We start from the raw sequence: 18817 nt of genomic DNA on the forward strand, positions 1-18817 counted from the left end.
TTTGTACTACTTCTTCTTCTTTCATCATGCATTAGGCTTTCCCTCAGCCTGTTGCATTTGTACTCTAGGCCTAAAAGGATTTGCCTGAAAAATAGGGAAGTTTTCACTTTTGTTTTTTGTGCATTCCAATGTCTCAACACCTTTATTATTTGGTGAGTTGTTATCTTTACTAAAAAAGTATCTCTTTTGCCCAGGACGTACCATTATTGCAGTAACTACTTTGTTGTTCTCTTTTTGTTGCAGTTGTTTCTTTAGTTAGTGTAATTCTCCATTCCTTAAGAACTGTTTCTGCTCTGCATATGATCTGTTTAGCAGTGGCTGTCCAGATTTACACACACCTCCAGTCACATTGATTTAGGTTTTCCATGGTTTTTCTAAACCAATGAACATGGAGGGTGGGGTAACTATTTCAACAAGACCAAGCCTATACCCTGATCAAAATATCAAAGTGATTGACAGCAAACCACAGTTGAACGTGGAAGGGAGCAATGTTGTCAGTTTGCTGCAGTGTGCATGTGCTGTATGGCCATATAAGCCCAACTGCTGTGCTGCTCTGTACTAACCTCTCACACTTCCTGTTGACATGCAGTATTGAGTTCGCTTTACAGGATCGCAATATCCTTGTTGCTTAATGTGGTGTGGGGCATTAGCCTCTACAATGGCAGATGACCAATTTAAGTTTACCAACAGTTGATCCACTTCAACTGCTTCAGAAAACTATTTAGGTTTGTCTCACCATGATAGTCATTTGTTTTCCCCAGCGTTCAGACCAGATGACAGTTTGGTATGAAACCAGATGAAATTCCAGCACATAAAGACAGTGATTCTTGCAACCTTTCCCAAGGGAAAAGCAATGCTTCAACATATACTATCATCTGTCCAGTCATTCCTGACAGAATGAGTGTCACTTATCTATGTTTAGGTAAGCCACACAGTGTCTTCAGATGTTACTTTAACAATGTCTCTTAAAAACTGACAATGCTGCACAACAGTATCATGTGTCTCCATTATAATTTTGCATGCATTAATTTTTTTGTTTTTCGAAAAATGGAAATGATTGCATGGCGTCAATGGCCGGGAGTTCCCAGGCAGGAAGTTTGGCCACCAAGTGCAAGTCTTATTGAGTGCGATGCCACATTGGGCGACTTGCGCGTCCACAGTGGGGATGAAATGATGATGACAGCACAACACCCAGACCCTGAGGGGAGAAAATCTCCCACTCCAGCCGGGAATCAAACCCGGGCCCCCATGCATGGCATTCAAACGTGCTGACCGTTCAGCTATTGGGGCAGACTTTTGTTTCGAAATGGAAGGTTCTGACAACTGTTAAGAAGTCTTGCTGCCACTAAATAATTTAATAACAACAATAATTCTGCCAAACAAAGAGTAATGCACAGTCTTTTATGCTTAGATGTTCTTTCCTTTCATGATATCCATATATGTGGTGACAAACTGCACCTTGTTGGAGTGAAGTAAAGTATGTTAATCATTGTTCTCTCCTCTTTTTAACAGGCATCCTTAGCTTTGACAAACCAGCCCTTTCCTGTCCTGCACAGTATTTTTACTTCCAGACTTGGACAACTGTGTTTTTATGAAACTTCAAAGCATCTGCAGTAGTTCTGACTACCTTCGTTGGAGGCAATAGTTGCACCATTGTATCTCTCTCCTCCTTGAAATGTTAGAACACCGATCACACACTCACGTGTACGACCACGCAAAACTTGAGCAGCTCGCTGAACTTTATGTGTAACAACCACACTTGCATTGTACATCTGCTACAGGCTTCAGGTCTTCAGTTGTTCAAAACAGATTTGCCACAGAGGGAAACAAAGAAATCAGAATATAACACAACTGTTAGGTTACCAGTCACAACAGTCTTCTGCTACTGGATGTAGTTATTCCCACAAAGACAGTTGACACTGGTGACCAGAACAGAAGGTACGACCATTGTGTTCTCTGGTTGGATGTTCCTACGGTGGCAGCCCTGTAAACAGATAGATGTCGATCATTTTGTAGTCTGATCAAGGTATAGTACTCATGTTTGGTTTTTTTTTTTTTTTTTTTTTTTTTTTTGTAATTTTTACTGTTTTACAATAATTTTCACAGGTAGCTTTGATATATGAAACATTCTGCTGTAAATAAATGTGAATATACGTTCATAACGTGGTATTGTCTAAGATAAACTATCTTCAGTTACAATTGAAGAAAAAATACATATGTTGCAGCTGTGTAGGCTGGCTCGTATAAATGTGTTAAATGCTAGTTCTCAAAATCAGTAGGTTCTGTCAACAAGTGAAAGAGAGTATGTGCTAACTTATTTTGTGTAATAGTAGTTTATTTTTGAAATAGTTCTTCTTACAGGTGTTACATAGTGACAGTAAATGTTGCTATGTACATTTCTTCTGTTCACTGTATTACTTCATCTTGACAGGCAAAGATGCAGCTGGGATTGCAATGGAGGCTATTGGCTATGCCCGGGACCAGGGACTGGATGTGGTGCTAGTGGACACAGCAGGGCGTATGCAAGACAATGAGCCACTAATGAGGGCACTAGCCAAGGTACCGTATGTGATTACTGAAAAGCTTCCTCTCCCGTTTCTGTATCTTTGGTGCTGTGAGTTGATCTGCTTTGGCAGCTGTATAAAAGATAGAGATTTCCTGGTGATACAACCACTGGCCAGGCAGTCAATTGCATGTCACTAATTTGTGCTACACATATTGTTTTTTTTAGAAAAGCTATCATACTACTGTACGGCCATTATAACTCCACACCAAACAAAAAAGAAAGTCTTCCTCTGCCACCTCCAAAGATCTCCATCCAAAAGATAGTGTCCTCTTATTTTTACAAAACTCAGTGGCATGGTGACCACTTTGAAATCACGTGGAAAAACTGGCATAAGTTAGTGACCTTGCAGGGTCTGTATATACATGTTTTGCAATAATGTATATCACTTTTCTTTTTAACAAATTAACAAAATACATTTGATTTTGACAATGTCAATCACAAAATATAGTGCCAGTAGGTAGCAAGGTCAACTTATACTTAAAATAGCATTCTTCACAGTAAATTCACGAAAAATGCATGTACAATATTTAACATGACCTATCGATTATACTTCTGTTTGGAATTACCATAACAAGACTCAACGTATACTCTTAATTTAAAGTGGGTGAGACTCTGCTAGCTGTTATGTTTCACTAGACCATCTGATACCTCGATGTGGGAAGATGCATGCCAAGAACTAATAATAATACATTGAAGTTCATAATTTAAAAAGGAATTATGAGATTCACCCAGAAATTAAATTTTCCTGTTCTTTGCTTCCTTTAAAAGAAAGTTGTATGAAAAATTGTATTGGCAACAGGTACAGTGATGTATCAACTATTTTTCGACTTTTATCTCCACCAGAACTGAGACACACGTCATATCTTGGGATCAGAGTTGCGTGTTCCTGTGCTATTCATTTCTGCTGCCGGGAATGGAACCAGCACGTGACAGTTGTCTTCAGCTCTTTGGCATTGTGAAAATGATGACTGGAGGAAAGGAATTTTTTTCAGGCACAAGAAAAAATGGAAATCACTGGGAGCAAAGTCGGTACTGTTCAGTGGATGATAAGAGCTCCCAGCTAAATTCGTTCAGAACAGTAGTTGTGCACTGAGCCATATGTGGGCAAGTGTTGCCTTATATCAGCACATAAAGTTTTGTTTGATCTGTGGAAATTTCTGCAGTGTTTCACAATAATGACTAACATTCATTGGTTCACCTTAGGGGTGATTGTTATCACTGAAGCAACCAATTTTCAGTTACGGTATTTTTTTAAATTTTTTTTATTTTTTTTCCCCTCCAGTCCAACTTTACTGTAAAAACTGCACAAAATAACCAGTTTCAGAAATAAGCAATTTTTGGCTTCTTCTTACTATTATTTTAAGTAATAAACGTAGACACCAAAAGACTGAAATTTTTTTTGCCTCCCTCACACTTTTGCATTACACATTTCAAGATATGTCAAATAGAATAGATGATAAAAAAACCTAAGTCTGTACATCATTCGCTGCATATCTCCAAAAGTAATGAGGGCTTGAATACTACCAGAATTATTGTTGGCTCTGAGCACTATGGGACTTAACTTTTGAGGTCATCAGCCCCCTAGAACTTAGAACTACTTAAACCTAACTAACCTAAGGACATCACACACATCCATGCCCGAAGCAGGATTCGAACCTGCGACCGTAGTGGTCGCATGGTTCCCCAGAACTATTGTATTCTTTTGAAATCTTGGAAATCGTTTTGCATTAGAGGATCATACCACTATTTGAGCATTATGAATAGTCAGTGCTAAAGGGTGAAAACTCAACTTTCCATGTTAAGTCATGCATTTACAAGAGCTGCAGACATTGTCTAAGAGGCCACCTCGCACAGCAACAGCTGCATTATTGCCTCAGCAGTGGTGTGCCAATTCTTGTGTGTTTGCAGCTCATTGATATCAGCAGTTTAACTAAAATGAAGTTTACTAATTAACATTACTCATTTTTAAAGCAAGTTTTATTTAAAAACAATTTAGCACCACTGATATGACACACTGATAAAATGGGCTTCTATCCAGTTATTAGTAAAAAATAGACAGACCTGTTATAACACAGAGCATACAAATACTGAGAAATGCTGGTTTTTAGAACTAAAATACTGGTATCAGTTCCCACCAGACTGTTTTTCCCATCACTGATTCCTTCTGGGTAGGAAGCCAATGAACAGGATGCCCTTCCTCTCCCAGACACCAAGCACACCACTTTCTGCAACAGCAGTGTCTGTCTGAACTACAAATTGATCAAAGAGCCACTGTGATGCTAATAGATTGACTGCTGCTCAGTTGTGAGCAACTCATGCCTCACTACCCATGACAGTTATGCCAAGGAACGTGTCACTGCCGTAGTGCTGCCATTCCTCCGAGGGGGCTCGCCACTCTTTGGTGGGTTCATGTTTGGCTACCATGGGGGCCCCAGCCTTTGCAGCATTTTTCCCTTCCATGCTGCATGTCTATCCTCTTGCTATTCTTTTTCCCCTCCCTTGGGGACCATGTCTGGGGTATTATTGGGAATGTTCTGCATTCTGTCGCTGACGTGCAAACAGTCTCCCCTTTGTTTTTCACTCTCTTTTCCTTTCTATGTTTCCCTTCTCTCATTCCTCCACTTCGGCATTTGAGGATCCTCTTTCTTCTTCTTCTTCTTCTTCTTCTTCTTCTTCTTCTTCTTCCTCCTCCCTGTGTGCTCCTGAAGTCGAGCTCACACATTTGACATGTTACAGGTGACTGGGTAATGCATAATTCCCAGGCCCAGGTCGACAGTTAGGGTTCGCGCGTACCCCCTGCTACAGGCTAGTCCCAGGAAGCTGTAACATTCCAAAATTGCCGATTGGTCCTTCTGTCAGGTGTTCGGAAGGTGTTACATGAGGTGTGAACAATCACCTAAGGCAGGTGCTCCCCCTTGTGAGGGGGGGGGGGGGGGGGGGGCCCAGTTGCAAGGAGTGCGCCATCAGAGATGCTGGCAATCATTGGGGATTTCCTCATGATAAGTCAATCATCTCCCCACTCAATGTCTAAGAAAAGTAAAGGTAATGAGACTAATGATTCAAAGCCGTTCCCACTGCACCACAGTTCCTCGTGGTCTCACGTGCTGAAGACAGTCAGTCCTTTGCCACAGTAAATCCGTTCATTATTCAGAAAGGTGTAGATGCAATTGCTGGTCCTGTGAAATCCTGCTCTTGTTTACAGAATGGCACTTTTCTTTTTGAGACCACTTCTGATTCTAGAGCAAAATTGCTTGCTGCCTCGCTTCTCCACGGTTACCCTGCTCATGTCGAGGCCCATAGAACTTTGAATTCTTCCCGTGTTGTAACTTACACCAGGCTGCTCGAACGGTCTAACCAAAGCCGAAATCCAATTGTACCTTTCTGATCAGGGTGTCATTGCCATCCATCGTGTAATGAAAAAAGTTGATTGCTCCTTAGTGCCCACTTGCACTCTCTCTCACCTGTGATAGAGTGGTGCTTCCGTCCAAGCTTCAAGCAGTCCATGAAATTATCACCATCCAGCCATACGTTCCGAGCCCGATGCCCTGCTACCAGTGTCATCTTTTCAACCACATTAGAACGTCTTGTCGACACTCAGCCAAATGTATCACCTGTGGTACGGATGCTCAAGAGGGCGATTGTCCACCTCCTTCTTCCCTCTGTATCAACTGCAATGGTGGCCATGCTGCCTCCTCTCAGGATTTTCCAGTGTATCTTGATGAGCAGGCTGTTCAAGAGATCCGGGTAAAGGGAAAGGTGGTTTATCCAGTTGCTCACAAGTTACTGGCCAGTCGTAAACCCAGCGTTCTCCCATCTGATACCTATAGTTCTGTTCTTGTTACCCTCGCTTCATGAAGGACATGGCCATGCAGACATGCAACCTCTAATTCAGCTCTGATGTTGTGAATTCGCCCAGCGTCAAGGTAGCTTCGCCATCCCGCTGGCCAGCTCTGTAACAAGCCGTCAAACTCTCACCTCAAGGGACGAAGCCAGCAGCTACACAACAGGTAGGCTGGAAAGGACAGGATTACTCCCATGATGACTTCCTCCATCCCTTCGGCCAAACACCCAAGTCTTGATCTAACCGGAAAGGCTGGAAGATGTCCACCAAAGGCAAACGGTCGTCTCCTTTGCCACCTCGAAGATCATCTTCGATGGTATCGCTGCGTGATACCCCTCTTCGACGGTGTCGCCGCATGATACCTTAGCCCAGGCAGCCTTCGTGTCGCTGGTGCACATCAATAACCGTTTTTCAGTGTTGTAATCCACAGACTGACCACACAAGCAAGCTGGTGCTTCTGTGGATCCCATGGAGCAGGATCCTGCTTCTGTGCCCTGTGCTAGTGCCTCTGCCTCAGCTGTCACCGGCAGCCGCTGAGGTGACACCCCTACATATTTTTCTCATCATGACTCTCCTCCAATAGGACGTTTGTGGTCTTTGGTCCCAGGAGGAGGATTTACAGCTGCTTTTAGCGTCACAACGTGCTCTTGTACTCTGCCTTCAGGAAACAAAATTGCACCCTCACGACCGCTGTGAGGTTTCACATTTCTTACCGATTCGTTTTGATCTTTCCCCTGAGGTTGGCATTCCATCTCATGGGGGTGTCGTGCTGCTCATATGGGATGACATTCATAGTCAACCCATCTCCCTGACTACCAATCTTAAAGCTGTTGCAGTTTGCCTTTTCCTTCCCAACCTGACTTTTTTTCCTCTGTACCATATATGTCCCTCCATCATTCACTGTCAGCAGGGCAGACTTCCTACAGCTTATTGGGCAGCTATCTCCCCCATTTTTGCTACTCGGTGACTTTAATGCACATCCTCCCCTTTGGGGTTCTCCCAGGACCTGTCGGAGGTGTGCCCTCTTAGCCGACCTTCTTAACCAACTTAACCTCTTCTGCCTTAACATTGGAGCACCCACTTTCTTTTCCGACTCCTAACACACCTATTTCCATTTGGACCTCTCCTTCTGCACTGTCCAGCTTGCCCATCGTCTTGAGTGGTCCGTTCTGACACCTACTTGAGCAACGATTTCTGTTTGCTGACTCCAACCAAATCCGCATGCACACCTAAATGGGAGCTTCCTAAGGCTGACTGGTAGCTTTACTCCTCCCTTACTGCTGCAGAATGTTCCATCCCCCCCCCCCCCCAAACTTCCTCTTTACCATGTCATGTCCCAGGCCGTTGGTGGACTAAGGCATGCCGCAGCACAATTCATGCATGGAGACGTGCTCTCCGCATTTTTAACCACCACTCTACGCTGGCCAACTGCATTCATTATAAACAGATGCATGCAAGGTGTTGTCGTGTTCTTTTGGATAGCCAAAGAGCTAGCTGGATTTCATTCACTAGTTCCTTTAACAGCTCCACATCTTCCTCTGTCGTGTGGGCCAACCTCCGATGGCTCTCTGGAACCGAGATCCATCCTCCAATTTCTGGCCTGACAGTAGCTGAAGATGTCATCGTGGACACAATTGCTATCTCCAACACCTTGGGCTGCCATTTTGCAGAAGTTTCAAGCTCTTCCCACTATCATCCTGCCTTACTCCATCGGAAACGAGCAGAGGAGGCTCGGGCGATACCCTTCTCTTCTCCAAATTGTGCGTGCTACAATGCCATCTTTACTATGAGGGAGCTAGATCGTGCTCTCAATTCATCCAGATCCTCTGCCCCAGGGCCAGATTCCATCCACATTCAGATGTTGCAGCACCTTTCTCTTGCGGGCAAACACTTTCTGCTTAACACGTACAACCGCATCTGGGCAGACAGCACATATCCTGGACATTGGTGTGAAGCCACCATCATACCCATACATAAGCCCGGTAAGGACAAAAACCTTCCTTCTAGCTACCGACCAATCTCTCTTACCGACTGCGTTTGCAAGGTGACGGAATGTACGATGCATGCCTGGCTCGTGTGGCGGCTTGAGTCGCGCAATTTACTGACGAATGCAGTGTGGATTTTGGGCGCGGCGTTCTGCAGTTGTCCATCTCGTTACTTTGTCCACCCGTGTCACGAATGGTTTTCTGCAGAAATCCAAGACTGTGGCCATGTTTTTCGATTTGGAGAAGGCCTACACACTTGCTGGAGAACTGGTATTCTCCGTACTCTTTACACGTGGGGCTTCCGTGGGTACCTGCCCTGTTTTTTTTTCGGGTGTTTTTACAAGACCGAGTTCTCAAGGTGTGTGTGTGGGTTCTGCCTTGTTGGACACCTTTATCCTGGAAAATAGTGTGCCTCAAGGTTACGTCCTGAGCATCGTCCTCTTTGCTATCGCATTAATGGCATGTCTCCCACCGGGCATCTCTGGCTCCCTTTTTGTTGACGATTCTGCCATCTGTTGCAATTCTCCACGCACCTGTCCGAGTGGTGTCTTGAGCACTATCTCGATCGTCTTTACTCCCGGAGCATCGACAACGGCTTTCACTTTTCCACTGACAAAACCGTCTGTGTGAATTTCTGGCAGCACAAATGGTTTCTCCCACCGTCTCTATATCTTGCAGCTGTTGCCCTTCTGTTCATTGAAACTGTGAAATTCGTGGGGCCCATGCTCGATAGGAAAGTCTCTGGGTCCTCCCGTGTATCTTAGCTGGCAGCCCGTGTATGCGGTCCCTCGGTGGTACTTCCTGGGGTGCCGATCAAACCGACCTCCTGCATTTGCAACGGTCACTCGTCCGTTCGAAACTCGACTATGGGTGATTTGTTTGTGTCTGCACGCTCGTCCGTCTTACGCCATCTCACCACTATCTACCATCGTGGCATCCTGTCAGCCAGGCACACCTTTTACACCAGCCGGTTAAGAGTCTGTTTGCTGAAGCTGCTGAACTACCACTGTCCTACCGCCGTGACTTTCTCCTCGACAGTTATGCGTGTCGTTTGTCTCCCGTGCGTTGCCACCCCTCCTACGCCTCCTTCTTTGACGGTTCCTTTGATCGTCAGTATAGGGCTTGTCCCTCTTCTCAGTTACCTCCTGGAGTTCACTTTCGGCACTTGCTACGGTGGCTTACATTCACACTACGTGCAACTTTCCCCGTAGGTGTGAACCCTTCGTGGCACGGCCCGTGTATGTTAACCTTGGCCTCCATTCGCTTCCTGAGGACACTACTCCAGCCTCGGTCTGTCACCTTAAGTTTCACGACCTTCGCACGGAACTTTGCGATAGTACCTTTGTATACACTGTAGGCTCTCTGACTGACCGTGGGGTCAGGTGTGCCTTCGTCATTGGCACCAGTGTCTTTCGATATTGGCTTCCGGCACACTTCTCAGTATTTACCGTCGAGCTCTTCGCCTTGTAGCGGGCCACGGAGGACATCCGATGACACGGCCTTTTCAATTGTGTCCTCTGCTCAGACTCACTCGGTGCCCTTCAAAGTCTATGTGCGCCGTACACTGCCCGTCCCTTAGTGCAGCGGGTCAAGGAAAGCTGTCACTTGCTCACTCTTAGTGGAGCCAGTGTGATGTTTCTGAGAGTTCCTGCTCGTGTCGGTCTGCCGGGATATGATGCTGCTGACGCTGCTGCCGAGGCTGCAGTCCTCTTTCCTCAGCCTACAAGTGGCAGGTGGTGGTGTCCCTTTGGCATCGCCAATCGTCCTCTCTTCACGGCAATAAGCCGGCTTATTAAGCATCTCCCAGCACCTTGAACGAACTCCTCTCGGCCCTCCTGCCAGGAGGAGATTATTTTAACTTGGCTGCATAGCCATCGTCATTCGCTAAGTGGCGCTACCCAACCACTTTCACATCTACATCTACATTCATACTCCGCAAGCCACCCAACGGTGTGTGGCGGAGGGCACTTTACGTGCCACTGTCATTACCTCCCTTTCCTGTTCCAGTCGCGTATGGTTCGCGGGAAGAACGACTGTCTGAAAGCCTCCGTGCGCGCTCTAATCTCTCTAATTTTACATTTGTGATCTCCTCGGGAGTTATAAGTAGGGGGAAGCAATATACTCGATACCTCATCCAGAAACGCACCCTCTCGAAACCTGGCGAGCAAGCTACACCGCGATGCAGAGCGCCTCTCTTGCAGAGTCTGTAACTTGAGTTTATTAAACATCTCCGTAACGCTATCACGGTTACCAAATAACCCTGTGATGAAACGCGCCGCTCTTCTTTGTACACATTGTGCCCAAATTTTAACGGTCTGCCACTTCCTGACAGAATGCCGTTTTTTTTTTTTAAACCATTAATGTTCCAGCTTGGGTTTGCTGTCTGATTTATCAGCCATTTTAGCGAATGACATGTGGGCTGTCGATTGCATTTTAATTTTTATCCACCGAAGCAATATGGTGAAGGCCATTTAATTTTTAGTCTTGTACCTCAGTTTCTGTGTGGTGTCTTTATTAACACTTTTTCCAAGTGCCTGTTTTTGGCTTTCTTCTCTTCCGTCAATTGCTACTAATGTATAGTCGTTAAACGCCTTTCTGTGCTCATATTCTATAGTTTTGACTTGACCCCAGTTATTTTTTGCACCCTAAAGCAGAACAAAACAAAACAATTGTGCTGCTGCCGCAGATGTGGCAATGCTGCTGCTAAGGGACTCACTTTGTGTTCAGGTGTCAAGTTTTTTCAGTAGCCATTTTCTTGAACAGCAGGCACTTAGTGAAAATTTTGTGCCCGAAGCATCACAATATCACAAATCAAAAAGACAGCATCTCTCAAAGGCCTGTCACTACTCTGTTCAAAAAAATTATGCTCACTTCTGCTGCATTTAAACAACTCATGACACTTCAACACATGTGTTTCCGTCTGTTCGTCAGTCAGCACTGTTGCGAACATTTTTCTGTTAATATTTTGTTTCTCATAATCCAGTAAACATTAGATTTAGGCATATTACAAACTACTGCTGTAATCTTTTTTTTATTCATATATTGATCCCCGTGTAAAAACTTTTTCTGCTTTCCGTACACTTTGGTGCATTTGGGACATGACAGATGCTCGTAACACAGTTGCCATCAATGTTTCCTCAACCCTCCTGGAATATCTTGTGCTACTTGTAAATTCTTGGCTGAGACAAGGCTTTCTCCATGAAAGCCTCCCGAATTAGGCCCACCAACTCAGAACCCGATTTTTTAGTTTAATGCAAAATTTGATTGTGTATTACTCCTCAGTTAACTACTGCATCTTGTATTCTGACGTATCATGAAGACACACTATGCACAAAACACAGTTCTCACTCTTTGCCACTTTCCATAGGTAACTGAACCAAGTCACATTCATTAGCCAAAACATCTCACCACCATCTGTGCCAATGACTTCATCACCTTAGCCCTTTTAGTTCACTGGAGAATTTTATTCTCAAAACTTTTGGGACAAACATTGTATTGCTGACAAAAATGGAAAGACAGTTGTATCTTGCAATGTTGCTGACCACTAATCTAAGCGTCTTTCTTCTGACTTCATGGTTTTTTCGCCTCATTTGGCTATATTTCTTGCTTCTTCAAATGCTGTTTATACTTCCAGGTTGTGCAAAAATATTGTTGTGGTCTGTAGTCCGAAGACTAGTTTGATGTGGCCCTCAGTGCAGAATCTTATTGTGTGCGAGTTTCTTCATCTCTATATAATTATTGCCACTTACCTCTATATGAATCTGCTTACTGTAGTCAACTCTTGGCCGTCCTCTAAAGTTTTCATCCTAGCTATTTCTCTCCATTGCCAGATTGACAATTTCCTGATGCCTGAGGATGTGTCCTGTCAACTGTGCCCTTCTTTTAGTCAAATTGTGTACTAGATTTCTTTCTTGCCCAGCTGATTCAGTTCCACCTCATTAGTTATTTGATCTACTCATCAAATCTTCAGTATTCTTCTGTAAGAGCACATTTCAAAAGGTTACTGTCGATGTTTCACTTCCTTACGAGGCTACACTCGAAGCAAATAGCTCCAGAAAGAACATTCTAACATTTAAATTTGTATCAGGAGTTGACAAATTTCCCTGTTCCAGAAATGGTTTTCTTGTTTTTCCCAATCTACATTTTTTTTCCCTCTTTACATAGGCCATTGTCAATCGCTTTGCTGACCAAGTAGTAAAACTCGTGTATTACTTGTAGTGTCTCATTTCGTAACAAATTTCCCTCAGCATCCATTACCCTTATTGTACTTTTGTTGTAGTTCATCTTATAACCTTATCTAAGAGGGAAAACTATAGTGAAAACTGTAAACAGCAATCAGTTTTAGATAAATACTCCAGAACATGCTGCTCGCATCTGCATTTATGGTTTTACAAAAGAAATGTCACATTTCTGATTAATGTTGTTGCAGCTGATCAAGGTGAACCAACCAGACTTGGTGTTGTTTGTGGGTGAGGCGCTGGTTGGAAATGAGGCTGTGGACCAGCTTGTCAAATTCAACCAGGCTCTTGCAGACTACTCTTCCATGGACAACCCCCACCTGGTCGACGGAATAGTGCTCACCAAGTTTGATACTATTGATGACAAGGTAAGCAAAGAGGAGCTTTTGTGCACTTTCCCTGTTAGCATTTTATCCGTGATGCGGTATCTTCCATAAATTTGTTCTTGATATTAAATACACTCTTTTTTTTCCAAAAAAAAAAAGGGGGGGGGAAGGGGGCACGCTGTGAAGAAATTATCCAAATGGGACAGAAATGTGAGATGTTGTGTACATGTACAGACAAACAAATTACGATAATTTCAGGGAAATTGGATGATTTATTCAAGAGGAAAAATCTTCACAAATTGAGCAAGTCAAGAACATGCTGTCCTGAGGAAGACGTGCCAAATTGGCATGTTATATCTTCAAAATCACATTTCTTTGGAGGGCCCTGCCCATAATGCTCCGAATATTATCAGTTGGAGAAAGATCTGATTACATTGCTGACCAAGAGAGGGTTGCACAGGCACGAAGACAAGCAGTAGAAACTCAAAATGAAACTTCATATGTTGAGAGGATATCAGATGTTATTTCAGTGATTGCAAATATAATGTCACATTTACAAAGAACTTCACAGCATTAGCCCACTTGTCAGTATGACATTGCACATTCTATAGCCTGGTGCTTGCACAGACTCAGTCATGTCATAATACCGATGTATCCTCTCCTGCTGGCACACAGCCATTGTAATTTGTCCGTGATATGCCAGTACTGGCACTTGGACGTAGTTGGAGACAGAACCGAGAATCTTGGTGGCCACGGCAGTACCATCACATCACACACAGTTCATAGATACTTGCCATGCCTGTGTTGGCAGGCGTCGTCCTGTTGAAAAACGGTGCTACAATAAAATTGTGTGAGGGGTAGCAAATGGGGCTACAGGATGTTCGTGATGTTCGGTTGTGCCGTCAGAGTTCCCTCAATCACTGCCAGCTGTTACCTGAAGTCACACCAGGTTGCTCCCCACGCCATAATGCCTGGAGTAACACCACCTTTCCTCAGGGTGACACCATACTTTCTGATGCTTACCTGTGTTAGTACAGAACTGCGATTCATCACTGAACACAGTGCAGTGCTATTTATCAGCAGTCAAAGCTCCGCTCCAAATGCAGCTGTTGGTGTTATGGTGTTACTGGCAGTTTTGCGTGGGGCAGTAATTCCCTAGCCTGGCTACTCTCCCACCAATGTTCCAGGTTGACACAGAATGTTTCAGGTAGTCCATTACTCATTTTTGGATGCCAGGCACAGACGTGAAGGGGCTACAATGTGCTTGGTGCACAATGCAGCGATCCTACCATGTGGTGGTCAGACCTGGTCAACCAGAACTGTGCTGGCGAATATGCCTGCCCTCGTATTCCCGTGCAGTCCAACATCAAACCACTGTCGCCACTGCCCAGCATGTCGGACACTGTTGACAGCATTTATGTATCCTATCAGGCCTTGTAACAATACTAAACACGAACATTGCTCGTGTGCTCTGGTGGATGTTCTACCTGTCACAGAGAATTGCAACTGTAATCATTTATATAAATGTCAATCGTGTGTATCTATACAGTCGTTACAGAGACACCCAACTATATCTTCTGGGTGCTTCACTTTTCTGTCCGATGGTGTGTAACATATTTTGCATCTTATGTGCTACCCTTGAAATCTTTTTCTTTTTTCTTTTTCATCATTTGTTGCCTGTGTGTTTCTTGCAAAAAGTTGAAACTGTGCTGACAAAAGCACAGAAAGAAATGGAAATATTAAGAACTGATTATTTGTTTTAGGAGAAAACAACTAGGAAATAGGAGAAAGAGAAGGAAGCACATACCAATAATGAACAGACTGGGGAAAGACAATGTGCGATTTAGCAGTAGTCAGCGTGACACAGAGGAACATAAACAGTGTTAAACAAAGTAGCTTTTGAACCAGAATAAGTCACGTATGCCATGTCTATCATATCCAACAGAAAAATGTTAATATTGAGAGTGGAAAGCAGGCTGTATATCTGAGTGGTGTCCATTTGTCAGATATGTCTGACAGAATGGACACTACTCGTGATGATGTGGCCGGTGCATATATTTATATGAAGATGGGGAAGTGGAGGGAAAGGATGGGTGGGAAGCAGTTGACCTCTATCTGCACAGGGCATTGTAGTAATGCAATTACAAAAGTAGAAAATGTCTGCCAGACCTGGTCTCGACCCTGGATGCTCCACTTTGCTAGAGCAGTTACCTTAACCATCTCGGCCATCAGGACACAGGTTCTACCTGATCCAAATTCTCAACTTACCGCTCGCTGCAATGCAGTATCACTCCTCCTCTAACACCCCACCCCACCCTACTCACTAATTGTCTCCAGTAGGAATTTGGACGATATTGCTGCACCCGCCCTGAAACGAATACCGTGGAGCTGTTGCCCTCTTACAGAAATACATATATCTGAGTGTTGTCTGCTCTGTTGGGCATGTATATACAGTTGTGTAAGAGTGTGAGGCTCCTTGATGTTTGTTTCAGTGTGGGTGCAATAATATCTTCTGAGCTCTTACGGGAATCAATTATTTGCGAGTAAGGGGATTAATGGACAAGGGACAGCATGTGATAAGTTGGGAATTTATACTGGACTGAACGCATGTCCTGATGGCTGAGGCAGTTGTGGCATCCCTTCTAAAGAAGTGAAGCATCTGGTTTTGAGTCCCAGTGCAGCACAAATTTGCAACCTTTGCCATTTTATTACCACAATGCCCTGTGTGGTTAAAAGTGAAGAGTTCCCACTCAGCCTTTCCTTTTGCTTTACCCTACGCTGTTACGTATAAAAAAAGTGTAAAGTAACATGATGAATTGTGTTTCGGATTGACTGGAGAGTTTTTCCCAAAAAGCAAAATATGTTAATTGCTATATTTTGTAAAAAAGTTACTGATCCAACCTATGTTATTTATAACTTAGATGGTAAGAATGTGCTGCTACAGAGATTATAGTGACAATTTGTTTTGTGCAGGTTGGTGCAGCTATATCCATGACATACATCACTGGACAGCCGATAGTGTTCGTGGGTACCGGTCAGACTTACACTGACCTTAAGTCACTCAATGCAAAAGTAGTGGTGAGCGCCCTCATGAAGTGATTGCCGACAGCTGATCAGCTCCCTGTCCCTCTGCAAGCCTCTGTGTGTCTATTATACTGTCAGTATCTCAGAAGCAATTTCTCTAGCTGCCAGTGTTTGATTTGTGCCATTCTGCCGTATTTTACTGTCTCTGTTACCACAGGTGCTGAATTAAATTTTTACAGGAAATTATATAAAATTTGAAAGGTTGGTTTTTAGTGTCCCTGCCCTTTTGTTTTGAAATTTCGTGATATTTTAAGTACTTACTGAAGTGGTTTTTAAAACGAATCGTGCACTGGTGAGCTAACAGCATTTAAGAGCTATTCTATATAATCAGTGCCTTCACGTTATTGTAGTGAATAGTAAGCCACTTTATAATTTAATTTTGGGTGCTCTTATGTGTCATGAAATGACCTCTTAAATCTCCACTTTCAGTGACTAAGAAATTTTGACAGGAGTCTGCGCTATTTCTCCCTCCTCCTCGTCCTTCTCCATCTCCCCTCTTATGTGGCAATTTGAATGAATTTAAAAGTGCATATGTATTGATTGATCTAGGAAGTATGCAAAGCACTTTGGAAAAACTTGTATGAAAAATAACCTGATTATCAAATGAACCTCAACTGGCTGCCATACTTAAATCACTGCCATTTCTTAAACCATAATCAGAAACTTGATGCTTTAAAAAATTGATAATTTTAAGGTCCTTAGAGAGAGAATTTCTTTAACTTTTGTAAATATATAATTGAGTATAGTAATCCTGCATACAGATTTAGGTATTGTTTTTCTAGTCTCATGTGATGCTGTCATAAGTATCAGCCAACACAGTTAAGCACTCTAGTTCCAGGTTTATAAAGAGTTTGAAGTTATGTAATTATGATTGTGATAAGAAATGTTAAGAACTGTTTGAATATATGTAAACCAATATTATTGATCATATAGATACTTAACCTTCTAAACTTAGGTTGACAGTTGTCTATACAACAGATTATAAAATGTAATTTAAAGAAGTACTGCTTTAGTTTGCAAGCTTGGTAAATATCAGTTGCAGCTTTTACTCATATCAGTTTACACTTGCAAAGTATCTTTAACTGCTTAGTTGATTTACAATTTTTAGTACCTTCTGCAGTTGCCAAAAGCACTTAATTCATGCAGAAACTGCAAATTTGCTCATTTGTAGGCCACAACATTGACTATAATTAAAGAACCTCAGAGATTTGTAAATAAAGAATTACAGTGGAACAGAGCATTTGCTTACTGTAAAGATGGTTCTTTGGTATCCTTTTGCTTGTGAAGCAGATATAAACATTGTGTAAAACATTATTTAGAATATTTTGTGTATCTTTTCACAGCATATGTAAAGAAATGGCAGTTTGTATGTTAAATTATTGTACTGGTAAATCTGCTTCCAGTTTTCCTCTCCACTATATCAGTGTCAAAACATAATAAAGGTGTGACGTAAATAGTCTACTTCTGGTAGTTATAAGTATAAAACTGACAATAACTACAAAATTGCTTCTGAGAAACAGTCCATATGTTAAATTCTTGTATAGGAGAGCAATTTCAGTGCACCTGTATTGTGTTACCTGTCGTATCCAATTTTATTTTCAAACTGTGATATTTATAAGTATATACTTTTTAAGTGTCGTAAGATTTTATTTGTTAGGTAGCTTCAGCATATGTGTAGTGCATGTGTGTTAATATCATTTTTAGTATTCACTATGTTGTTGCCTCCTGCAAACTTGGAACCCACTTTATTGGTACTGTGTAAAACAGACCCTTTGTTTGAGATTCATGACTAACTTCCAATGCTGTTCGTATCGGTTGAAGTTGATTTTCTCTCAGCAAATGTTGGAGGTGGTGGCTTATTAACCTCAGTGCAAGATGTCTTGTTACATAGATTCCTATAAAAAGTTTTGTTATTGTACATCTGTTGTTATCTTATTCATGTGAAAATGCATATTTTTCATTAATAAATCAAAAATAGCATTCTTTGTTGAGTTGTTTTTGTTTTCTCACCAACATTCCCAATTCTCCCTTTTCCTTTAATGAATAAAATCAGAGATTGCCCCATTTGTGTTAAAAATTAAGCTCTTTGTCTGGAAACACTGTCATACGTTTTGTTTTGGGTGTAGTCTGCATAGTAAAGGTGGTGTAAATAAGTAAGAAGGGTGTGGTAATGTAGTTAACACATTCACCCGATCATAAGAAGAGGTTTTTTCCCCAAATTTGTCATTCAGAATACACTGGTCAGCTTCCATTTGCAGATTAAATTACTTTTCCCGAATTAACCTTTTTTTGTGTAGCAGTATAGATTAATATAGAGGTCAGTTCACATTTACTGACACTTTGGCAACTGAGGTGACAAGAATATTTGTTTTGAAGAATTCAGGACAGTTCTGAAGCGTGTCACAAAATTGCTGACACTAGTGTTTGTACTTCTGTTGCAGGTGCAGTCACTGGCAATGTCTGACTCTGCTAAGATTTGTTTAACTGGGGTATTATTTAATCCTTTCATTCACATGGATTTTCTTTTTTAATTATTATTTAACTTCATGTGAGACTAGGTGAGTGCCACAGACAATTGTCGTTTATCCTCCACATAGCATAGACTGTCCACTGTCGCACCTCTCATGCACATTCCACAGATGTTGAGGGGATGAGCTCCATAATGCCACATAGAGGATAGAATTTGTTCTACTGTTTCGGAGAAAGTTATCAAAAAACTAATAACACTTGTTAATTAGCTCTGTTTGAAAAAAAAATGTAATATTGATTTTACCGAT

The 18817-nt window shown here is 42.5% G+C and overlaps 1 protein-coding gene across 2 annotated transcripts in view; it reads left to right on the forward strand.

The window, feature by feature from the left end:
- Positions 1 to 18025, forward strand: part of LOC126210134 (signal recognition particle receptor subunit alpha homolog) — a 68462-nt gene extending 50437 nt beyond the window's left edge. For both annotated transcript variants that reach the window (XM_049939283.1, XM_049939282.1), the window contains 3 exons: positions 2432 to 2559; positions 12822 to 12998; positions 15930 to 18025. In XM_049939283.1, coding sequence (XP_049795240.1) covers positions 2432 to 2559; positions 12822 to 12998; positions 15930 to 16055 — 431 coding nt within the window. In that variant the 3' untranslated portion in view covers positions 16056 to 18025. The remainder of the gene's footprint in view (positions 1 to 2431; positions 2560 to 12821; positions 12999 to 15929) is intronic.
- The last annotated feature ends 792 nt before the right edge of the window (positions 18026 to 18817 follow it).

Source organism: Schistocerca nitens, chromosome 10, assembly GCF_023898315.1.
Source record: "Schistocerca nitens isolate TAMUIC-IGC-003100 chromosome 10, iqSchNite1.1, whole genome shotgun sequence".
Classification (NCBI taxonomy): Eukaryota; Metazoa; Arthropoda; class Insecta; order Orthoptera; family Acrididae; genus Schistocerca; species Schistocerca nitens.